The sequence below is a fragment of the Grampus griseus genome, assembly GCF_964374135.1.
Source record: "Grampus griseus genome assembly, chromosome: X".
Classification (NCBI taxonomy): domain Eukaryota; kingdom Metazoa; phylum Chordata; class Mammalia; order Artiodactyla; family Delphinidae; genus Grampus; species Grampus griseus.
In genome coordinates, this window is record NC_138999.1 from 92,415,714 (window position 1) to 92,427,174 (window position 11,461).

At 40.0% G+C, this 11,461-nt stretch overlaps 1 protein-coding gene across 1 annotated transcript in view; it reads right to left on the bottom strand.

The window, feature by feature from the left end:
* Nucleotides 1–8,033, bottom strand: part of RBM41 (RNA binding motif protein 41) — a gene marked incomplete at its 5' end in the record, with an annotated part of 69,697 nt that extends 61,664 nt beyond the window's left edge. Inside the window, 5 exons of the mRNA XM_082680943.1 lie at nt 1,916–1,987; nt 3,869–4,073; nt 4,767–4,959; nt 5,522–5,638; nt 7,816–8,033. Coding sequence (XP_082537069.1) covers nt 1,916–1,987; nt 3,869–4,073; nt 4,767–4,959; nt 5,522–5,638; nt 7,816–8,033 — 805 coding nt within the window. The remainder of the gene's footprint in view (nt 1–1,915; nt 1,988–3,868; nt 4,074–4,766; nt 4,960–5,521; nt 5,639–7,815) is intronic.
* Between the last annotated feature and the right edge of the window lie 3,428 nt (nt 8,034–11,461).

An 11,461-nucleotide genomic window follows, 5' to 3' on the forward strand; every position in this document is an offset into this window, starting at 1 on the left:
ACATAGAATTACCATATGATCCAGCAATTTCACTTCTGTGTATATATTCAAAAGAATTGAAGGTAGGGACTGGAACAGATAGTTGTATATCCAGGTTCACAGCAACATTATTCACAATAGCCAAAAGGTAGAAGCAACACAAGGGTCTATTGACAGATGAATGGATAAACAAAATGTGGTAGATACATACAATGAAATAGTATTTAGCCTTACAAAGGAAGGAAATTCTGATACATGCTACAACATAGATGACCTTGAAGACATTATGCTAAGTGAAATAAGCCAGATACAAAAAGACACTGTTATGATTCCACTTACATGAGGTACCTAGAGGATTCAAATTCACAGAGACAGAAAGCAGAATGGGGGTTGGCAGGAGATGAGGGAAAGGGAGAATGGGGAGTTAGTGTTTAATGGGTAAAAAGTTTCCATTTGGGAAGATGAAAAAGTTCTGGAGATGGATGTTTACAATTGTTGCAGAACAATGTGAATATACTTAATACACTTAAAAAATAGTTAAAATGGTCAGTTTTATGTTAGGTATATTTTACCACAATAAAAGAAAGTTTGCTCTGCAAAAGACACTGTTAAGAGAATGAAAAGGCAAGCTACACACTGGGATAAAATATTTGCAAATCATATATCCAACAGAGAATTGTGTTTAGAATACATAAACAACTCTCAAGAGTCATCAGGAAAAAATTAACAACTCAGTTAAAAAACAGCAAAAGATTTGAACTGACACTTTAGCAACAGGATATAAGGATGGCAAATAAGCATATGAAAAGATGTTCAACATCATTAGCCATTAAGGAAATGCAAATTAAAACTACAATGAGATAAGACTTCACAGCTATTAGAATAACTAAAATAAATACCAACAATACCAAATGCTGACAAAGATGTAGAGCAACTGGAACTCTCATACATTGCTGGTGAAAATGCAAAATGGTTCAGCCACTCTGGAAAATGGTTTGGCAGTTTCTTATAAAGTTAAACAAACACTTACCATATGACCCAGTAATCCCACTCCTAGATATTTACCTTAGAGAAATAAAAATTTTATGTTCACACAAAAGCCTGTACAAGAGTATTCATATCAGTATTATTCATAATCACCACAACCTGGAAACAGCCCAAATGCACTTGAATGGGTGAATGGATAGACAAACTCTGGAACATTCATACAATGGAATGCTACTCGGCAAAATGAATGATACACACAACAACTTGGATGAATCTCAAAGGCACTATGCTGAGTGAAAGAAGTCACTCTCAAAAGATTATATATTGTATGATTCCATTCATATGACGTTCTCTAAAAGACAAAATCACAGTGATGGAGAATAGATCAGTGATTGCCAGGGATTATGGGTGGAGTTGGGAGTGACTATCAATGGATACTATGAGGAAGTTTGAGGGCCATAGAGCTGTTCTCTATCCTGATTGTGGTGGTGGTTACATGAATCTATGTGATTTACACGATTTACAATTCACAGAATTGTACACATAGCCCCCCCCCCCAAATAAACAGGCAATTTTATTTTAAGTTCATTTCAAAAGTAAAATATTAGCTATTATATCATCATCAATAGTTATACGTTACTGATTAATAAAAGTATTCAGAATTAGTTACAAAATAGGATCTAAAATTCATTAAGGTCATTTTATGTCTGGTATAATAACTTAAAGGTATAGAGAAAAATATCAACAACACTAAATGTAAAAGCTTTATTACAACTTCTACTAACTCCTCTCTTTAATATTCTGTATCAGGATAATATGCTCCCTGTGGATCATGTCCTATAAACATTGTCATATACTGAATATGGAATTAAATAAGAACTCAACTTAGAAGTCTGGGACCCTAGGTTACATTCCTAAATCTAACACTGTAAGAAAACTCTCGACTTGCCTTTTGTGCCTAATTTTATCTTCCTCTTCATTGAGGTCATGTACTTGTCTGCACTTGTCTTTTTGTGGTATGCTGTGAAGGTGTAAAGCAAGGAGTTTCAAAGATAGGAAACAGAACAGATTCATATACCACCCACCCACCCCAAATACCAGGTACTGCTTTAAGTGATTCACATGTATTACCTCTCTTAATTCTCCTAACAACCCTAAAACATAGCTACTATTAATATTCTCATTAATATTCTCATGAAGAAAATGAAGCATAGAGCAGTAACTTGCCAACATCTTATAGCTAGTAAGCGGGGGGAGCCAGGATGTTCCCAGCAGTCTGCCTCCAGAGCCCATGTTCTTAATCAGTATGCTATAAATGTCTCTCCACCAAAGGCTGTTTGTTCATTCTTTCTTTCCTTCCTTCACCACTGCTCTTCCATGTCTATGGTCTCTCTGTCTCTAACAAATCATTCATTCATTCTGTTGGCTTTACCTATGGTCTAAGCATAGATGAGCCCCAATTCTATGGATCTAGTTGTGCCCTCTCCCCTGAGCTTCACTGCTGCATTTCCAACAGCCTCCTCGATATCTGCATTTGATGATCCTGCGGTCTCACAAATTTAACATGTTTAAAATCAAACTCATCATCTTTCCTCAAAATTTCCCCATAAAGGCTTCCTTAATTTTGCCGACTGTTAAATTACACAGCGTTGAAGCACCTGGGCTATCTTTGACACATTTCTCTCCACTGACCTTCATTCTCAGTCAACAAGTTTTACCAATTCTTCTTTTGTAATGTCTCTTATAATCATACCTACTTCTCTTTCCAATTCCATTGCCATCATCCTAGTCAGCTCTTCCTGCTGAAATGACTGTAATGCCTCCTAAATTGTTCTGCTTCCAGTTCTCCCTTTCGTGCATCCTACTTACTGGCCACTAGATTAATCACTTTCAAATACTGCTTTTATCATGTTACCCCTGGCTCAAAGACCTTTAACCATATCCAAAATGACTAACTGAATAACGAACTCTGTATAGGTCTATACTACCTGCCAAATAAAGTTCAAAAATTTTAGCTTCCTTTCTAACCTTGTCTCTCATGACAACTCCAAACATGCCATAGTGCTTGCGACAACTGCTGCTAGTGAAATGCCTTTCCCTCTCCTGAAGACTTGGTGGTATTATAAGAACATTTAAATTTTACCTCCTCTGAGAGGCCATGTTCAGTAATGCCAGTCAATGCACAGTGGCCTTTCCCTCCTCTGAACTCCTACAGCCCTTAACAACTGTATCTAGCATTGTTACTAAATGTTATGTTTCTCTCTCCAACCAGCAATTGGCACAAAGTCAGGAACCATTTCTTAAACTTCTGCATACCTTCCACGGTGCCTAGCAAAACTTACCTGTTAAACCCATTCTTTCTGGTTAAGACACACACCATTTATCTATATATTTTGTGCTAGTTTATAGTTCTACCTAAAGACCCTTCACAATCTAGCCTCACCTACCTTTCCAGCGTCATCTCCTGTCAGTCTTCACTGTGTCCTATACTTCCTGCCACACTGAACTTTTCACTGTTCCCTAGACACACCAGGTTCTTTCACAATCCTATTCCTACTCACCCACTATCTGTAATGCCCTCTCCCCACTATTTACCTGACAAGTGCCTGTTGATCAGTCAAGGCTTGGTACAATTGTCAACTCCTGACTCCCCCAGTTAGACTTAGATGTTCTATCCCTGTGTCCCCTCAGCATTTTATTCACGTCTCTACAATAGCAATTTTCATGTTGTACTGCAACTAACTAGGTACATATTTGTCTTTCTCAAGGGACTATACATTCCTCAAGAGTAGCAATAGTTCATCTTTCCCCTACTCCCTTCACTAACTCTTCATAGTTAATGCCCTGATGTTAAATCTTCCTGTCAGTGAAAGAACATATCAAGTCAGTGGCGATCACATACCTTGGTAATAAAGAGCCTTGAGGAAGGAGTGACGATCAGCTCCCTGAAATAAAGAATTTTCTATTTCCATTTCTCGCCGGGTCAGCTGTTTGCTCTTTGCAAATCTCTGTGGCAGGCAAAGGATGCGCTGACGCTCTGAGATTCTTTCCTCAATATCTTGAAGACGGTTCTGTATCGCTTCAGGGGTTGCCCTAAGTCTCGCCCTCTGAAATAAGAGAAATGAGACGGCATATATCACAGAGGACACACCCTAAAAGTGACAATCTGATGCCTTAAACAAGAAAGAAAATGATCAGGGCCCAGAAATGGTCATTTACAGACATGTTAGCTAAGAAGTCAAGGAGCAGGAATACCCTGCGCTCCAGTGGTTGGGACTCTGCACTTTCACTGCCGAGGGCACGGGTTCAACATCTGGTCAGGGAAATGAGATCTCACAAGCCACATGGCACAGCCAAAAATAAATAAATAAAATTAAAAAAAATAAATAAAATCCCATTTGTTTAGGGGGAAAAAAGTCAAGAAGCAGGGGCTTCCCTGGTGGCGCAGTGATTGAGAGTCTGCCTGCCGTGCAGGGGACACAGGTTTGTGCCCTGGTCTGGGAAGATCCCACATGCCACGGAGCGGCTGGGCCCATGAGCCATGGCCGCTGAGCCTGCACGTCTGGAGCCTGTGCTCCGCAACAGGAGAAGTCACAACAGTGAGAGGCCCGCGTACTGCAAAAAAAAAAAAAAAAAAAAGTCAAGGAGCAGCTTCTCTTTTACCAAGGTCCCTATCCTAAAAACCAAAGAAGATTCAGACACAAAGCTCAGTGTTGTGAGAACTAAAAATGAAAAGGTTCTCAGTACCAAAATGAAAAGATCTTACTTTTTGTTCTCCAGAAAAAATTTGCCCCACTCACCTTTTCACCTGAAACATGGCTCTTCCAAATCAAGATTTCTGTCTCACTAAGCCCTAGTTCCCTGAGAGAAGCAGTCTCCTGGTCCTTCTCATGCAGTGTCTGGAACTGGGACAAAGTCATAGTCCCAGCTGCTTCCTTCCCAAAGGGCTTGTACATAGTACCAGGAGCAAAGCTCTCTTTCTTAGATACACATCTGCAAAACAAGCAGGAAGAGAGTAAGGACATCTTCAGGTTACCACAATTCACAGAAATGGGGCTCGCCATTAAGAGGCACAATGAAACTCAGTGGCAATTTCTCTCTCACATACTATTTCTAGGCTGAAGCACCACTGTAATGATATGGAACTCCACCAATAATCCAGGACTAATGACTGAATCAAATATTTATTTATTGGGTACCTACTACGCATCAGAGACTGTGCCAGGTACTGAGGATTAAACAGTAAAAAAGATAAAAACAGTTTCTGCTTTTGTGGAAGAACTGTAGAAGAGAGGCAAGTAAACAGGCAATGATAATACTGGATTATAAGTGCTATGTATGTTAAAGGAAGATACAGGAAAGGTACTTAGCCCAGACGGAGTGGGATATGGGAGGCTTCCTAGAGGAAGAGACACAGAAGTAAAACCCTGCCTAATAAGTAGAAGTTTGCCAAGGAAAGCGGGCTGGGAGAGGAGTGTTACATCCAGACTTCAAGAGGCGTCTGTCACCTGGAGGTGAGGGTCTATGATCGTCTGTTTGCAAAACCAATACCTACTCCTCAATGGAGACACTGGTATCAAGTTGATGCTGAAGGAGGCTTTTCAGCTGCCTCTCCCCTTCTGTTTCCAGCTCCTCCAGGACATGCTCATCACTCTTCACACAGCTATTTACCCTGGAATAGATACAAGAATATATGTGGAAAGTAGAAGAGACAGTTAATCTCAAAATATATTCTTTATCTATATTATCTACCATTAGTGATCCCATTTGTTCAAAGACACTTCTCTATTTGTTGTCCTTTATCATTCATTCCACAAACATTAACTAAATACCTGTTTACACACAATGAATGCACTGTGCTAGGTACTGATGGAGTCAAAGATATTCAAGACAGAGTCTTTATCATCAAAAAACTTGCAATTTATTTAGGGGAAGGTAACAGATACGTATGTGTTGAGTGCATGTGCGGGGCAGAGGGGAAGGGGGGGAGGGAGGGAGAGAGAGAGAGAGAGAGAGAGAGAGAGGGAGGGAGGGAGGGAGAGAGAGGGAGAGGGAAAAGGACAGGGAGAGAGAGAGGGACAGAGGGAGAGAGAGAGGAAGAAAGATTTTATATCTTTTATATCTTCTTTATGAAGCATATGCCAAATCAGTAGTTCACAGAAGAAAGATAATTGGGAGGCAAGGTAGTAAATGAAGACTTGGGAAAGGTAATTCTTACACTGGCATTTGAAGGATTGAGTATGATGAAGGAAAGAACAGGGAGAACGAGTATGAAAAGACAGAAATACGTTCTGGGGGATAATAAGAAGTTCAATTTAGCTGGCATTCATGGGAGATCATGTCGGAAGGGTAATTAGACTCAGACTGTGAATGGCCTTAAATACACCAACTAAGAGGTCTGGACCTTAATGTACACGTAGTAGAAAGCAATTTATTAGGTAGTTAAGTGACATGGTACAAGCGATGGTTTAGGAAAATGAATGTGGTTATAATAAGCCTATGGAATAGTATGGAATAGTAAGAAAGAAACCAGAAGAACTAGTTAGGAAACTATAATTTATCAAGCAAAGTGAGTTAATTCCATGAGGAAAATAAATATTAAATACCTTTCTTAAAAAATAGCCCTTTACTACTGGGGTTATGATGAGACGTAAAAGATGTATCTCCCATAATTATAAGCAAGATTCCCATGCTTTAGACAGACTTATACCAACTTTGGGAAATTCTAAAGTATCCATAGGCCCAGGGTTTTCAAAAATTCATTTTCAGTATCTTAATCGTTACTTATTGTTTAGAATTCTGAAAGTTCCTGCTAAGTTTAAAGTGGCTTTGAAATGAATAAACCATAGCTAAATACATCAGTACACATGAATTTCAAAAAGAAATGTGGAGTGAAAAAAAGCAAGTCACAGAAAAAATTCATGTAATATGTGTCTGCGTAGAGTTGAAAATTGGATAACACTAGCAACACTTTGTTTAGATACAAATTCGTATGTGATAAAACTATTTAAAAAGAAAAAAGCAAGGGAATGATTAACGCAAAATGCTGGCTAGTGATCCCCTCAGGGAGGGAAGAGAAGCACTCAGGGAAGGGCACACAAGGGACTTCTGATACTGGTAATGTTCTATGAATACCGTATCGATGATACTGCTGTTATCAAATGATACAGCATCCATGCTACTGATACTGGTAATGTTCTGTTTCTAAAGCTTGTAGTGAGTACGAGTCTATTATTATTCCTTAACCTGTATATATACATTATTTTGCATGTATGAAAGATATCATAAACATTTTTTAAAAGTCATTTTGAGACAAGGAAAATCAGAAACTTTTTTTGAAAAAGAGGCAGAAACTTGACAGTGCAGGAGAGCATTATACCAGTAAGAATTTAAATGCACCGCTCTATTCCAGAGTGATTATTCTACTTGCAGAATGAATACAAAACTAATTTAATGAGGATCCTTTAAAAAGGCTTTGTGTACTGTCAATAATTGTAAGCTCAGGCTTTCAACAAAGACCAGCCACGTTAAAGCTGCCATTTCCTGCAGAACCAGTAGGGGGAACCGCTCGCAGCGGTGCCTTTCTTTTCTTACAGTACGTGGAACCGGTTTGGCACCCTGCTTCTAAATTTGTAACAACAAAGTATCACTTGCTTACTTTAAGACCTGAAAATACTACATGGTCTCTGAGCCCGAGAAAGTCCTCTTTAACACACAAACACTGCGAATAAACGCGCCCACCCTGGGCCCCTTTCTGAGAATGGGGTGGAGGTAGGGCGGGACAGGGAGGAGCTGGCCCGCGTTTCTCCGGCGCAGGCCGGTTTCATCAAGCGGCCAAGACCCTTTTACCTGGGTAGGTCCGTCTGAAATAGGAAGGAGTCACGGCATCCGTCCCGGGGCCGGCGCCGTTGCCTAGGTGCCTGTGCCGGGAGGACATGCCTACGGGGACCGGCAGCAGCGGCGGCCCTTCCTGAACTTCGCCCTACAGGCCTGTCCAGCCCGTCTCCCCTTTTCCCTCCTCCTTTGTCTTCCCGCTCACACGAAACCGCGTCCCCAGAACGTGACATAACCCCAAACCCAAAGTAACAAAAGCCACTTGAAGAGTTAAAAGATAGAACAGACCTCCCTTCGCCGTCTGCTCTCAGACAAGCCCTTACCTCTTCATGTTTCCACAGGCCCCTAGCTCTAACTTGGGTAAATAGGCCGCGGACTTCGAGTCCCAGAACTCTGCGCGGCCGACTCTAAGGGGATTGTGGTGGAGCGCAGGGCTCTGGGAATTGTAGTCTCGCATAGCTAGGAACCCAGAGTACGTACTGAGCAACCGGTATATTGTGAATTGTTCAAGTATTTCTCTTGGATTTCTTGTATAGGTTAAAGGTAACATCCAAAATATCCAGCTCATAAGCCTAGGAGTCGCCTTTGACTTCTTGACTCTCTCATCCAGTATCACCAAATCCTGGCCCCTCTAATTTCCCTCGAATGTGTCCCTATCAACCCTGCTTCTGCTTTCAAGGACTTCTTATCCTGCATCCCACCTACCTGCTGTTTCCAGTCGAGCCTCTGGTTCATCCTCTGCAGTGTTACCAGAGTGATCAGACTCAAGTTTGACCACGTCACTAGCACAAATGGTTCTCCTCTGTCTCTAACAGAGGCTAAGACATTGTACTTCCTATCCTGAGAATCAGAAACCCACGTGTATTCAGGCCCATGAATGTTTTTATTGATAATTACAATGAATCAAGAGAGTGGTAGAACACAGTGGTTAAGAGAATGGGCTCCTAGTTCCCGGAAATGGAAATACAAATGTCCTTAAGTACATGAAAAGAAAGATGTTTAATCTCACAAGTGACATGTAAATTTCAAAGTACACTGACTATAAAATACCTGATGTGTACTCCTCAAAACTGTCAAGGTCATCAAACACATGGAAAGTCTGAGCATCTGTCACAAAAGAATCAAAGGAGACATGATGACCAAATGTAATGTGGGATCCTGGGACAGAAAAGGGCCCTATGTAAAAAAATATGGAAATATCAATAAATTATGCACTTTAGTTAATAATCTATCTATCATTATCATTATCACATCTATCATTAGCTGTGACAAATATACCAGAGTTATTTAAGATGTTAACACTAAATAAAACTGAGTGGAGGAATACAGAACTCTGTACTATGCAACTTTTCTGTGAATCTAAAACTTCTCTTAAAAAATAAAGTTTATTTTCTAAAAGTACATTAAAATAACATTTTTCACCCACCAGATTAGTAAAGATCCACAAGTTTGAGAACACACTTGTTTTGTTGAGATTGAGGGGAAACAGGCATTCTCAGTACACTGCTGGTAGAAACATAAATTGGTACCTCTGTGGAAGGCAACTTGAGGATACAATTTAAATCATAAATGCACAATTTAAAGCAAGAATTCAACTTATCCTCAATACTATGTATCCTCAAGAAATTAATTTTATGTGTACATATCTAATTATAGGCTATACAATTTTATAAACTATATATATTATAAAATTTTGTATATATATAAAATTAGTCATGCAACCTTGTGTATAATAACAAAATATTGGAAACAACTTAAATATCCATGAATGTTATACATCCATTCAATGGAAAACTATGCAGCAGTACCAAAGATGACAAAGTTCTCTATGGACTGCTACTGAACAATCTCTAAAATATATTTAGTGCAAAAGCAAGGTACAGCACGATGTGTATAGTATTCTTCCATTTTAGTTTTTAAAAAAGAAGGAATATATGTATGTGTTTGCTTGTATAGGCAATAAAATACCTCTGGGAAAACATAAGACAGTGATAAGTAAATGATTCCGGGTTAAGGGAACTGGATGGTGAGGGATAAAACTTTTCACTTTATCTTCTTGAATTTTGAACCACATGATTATATTACCTAGTCAATATATTTTTTAATTAAAGAGAACCCTTCTTATATCACAAAGAGCCAAAGAAGAAAAGGATCATGGGTTTGGGGGGGGTCACACTGCTTGGATTCTCAGTTCCCACAGTTATTGACAATATAACATAGTAGGCAACCTGGACTTGAACTTTTGTTTGGCAAGTTACAAGACTATGTAAGTTTCATTAAGATTCTTTAACTGGTCTAGGCCAGTTTCCTCATCTGTAAAATGGGAATAATTCTTCAGAATAGGGTGACTATAAAGTACTATACAAAAGAATGTTTTTTGTTTTTTGTGCGGTACGCGGGCTTCTCGCTGCTGTGGCCTCTCCCGTTGCGGAGCATGGGCTCCGGACGTGCAGGCTCAGCGGCCATGGCTTACGGGCCCAGCCTCTCCGCGGCATGTGGGATCCTCCCGGACCAGGGCACGAACCCATGTCCCCTGCATCGGCAGGCGGACTCTCAACCACTGCGCCACCAGGGAAGCCCAAAAGAATGGTTTTAAAATCACTTGCAGCGTGGTCATCTATGAGCAAATATTCCAAGTTTATCCAGTAGGTTCAGACTTATTCAAACTGTCTGTATTGCCACACTCAAGTTAGAGGATAAGACCAAACAGCAGCTACTGGAAGACATCATACTTCCTATCCTGAGAATTTCTAACAGATGAGAATGTCATGGAAAGTACTAGAGTTACCCAAGACCTAGCATATGCAAATGACTGTGCTCTTGAAGCACCCAGGTGAATGAATGCAGCTCTAACATGCACCATTTTGTGGGTTTGGCACAGAACAGGGATGGAATCTAAGCAAAAACAAAGTGTGGGTCATAACATAACCTGCATTAAGTAAATCCTATATGGTGGTGGGCTGAATTCTGCTGCTCAACCAAACTGTCCAATTGACACATTGATCAACAAGGAAATGGAAGAATACACCGAAGTTGCTAGTGTGTCTGTCCCCTGGGAAGGTGGCAAAGGGTGGAACAGATTACTACACTGACCACCACACCAGACTTGTATACAGCTTCCTATAAAACATACATTCTATTGGTACTGAAGTGATACACACTACATTACAAATCCACTAGGTGGGATGAGTGGAGAATGAATGGCTAAAAAGACATACATGGAGTGGAATTACAACTACAAAGCAAGGTCATAAGGAAGTACTCTATGTACCTGTGTATAACTGTAGCCAGTCCGAGTGGTAGGTACCAAGGGACAAATATTCAGAAAATTGCGCTAGAAGGAAAACCAGGCTATTTCTAGCTCTGCCAAATTTATTACCTGTGGAATAACAGCTATTCCATTTCCCCACAGCATCCTCTCCCCACTTCAAAAGGATATCAGACAGTATATTAAAAGCTTTGAGATTTCTAGATGTTATTCATGGGCACAGAGATCTTAGCACGAGGTAATTTCACAATTTCGCCCCCAGAATTTATGACAAACTGAAAAATATGCCTCATGTGTCTTTCTGACAATTTAACAAGGTTAGTTTAATTAAGCCACAAGTTCCTCCTTAACATAGACATATTTTCAGGCTTTGTCCTTTTTAGGTGCTTTGTT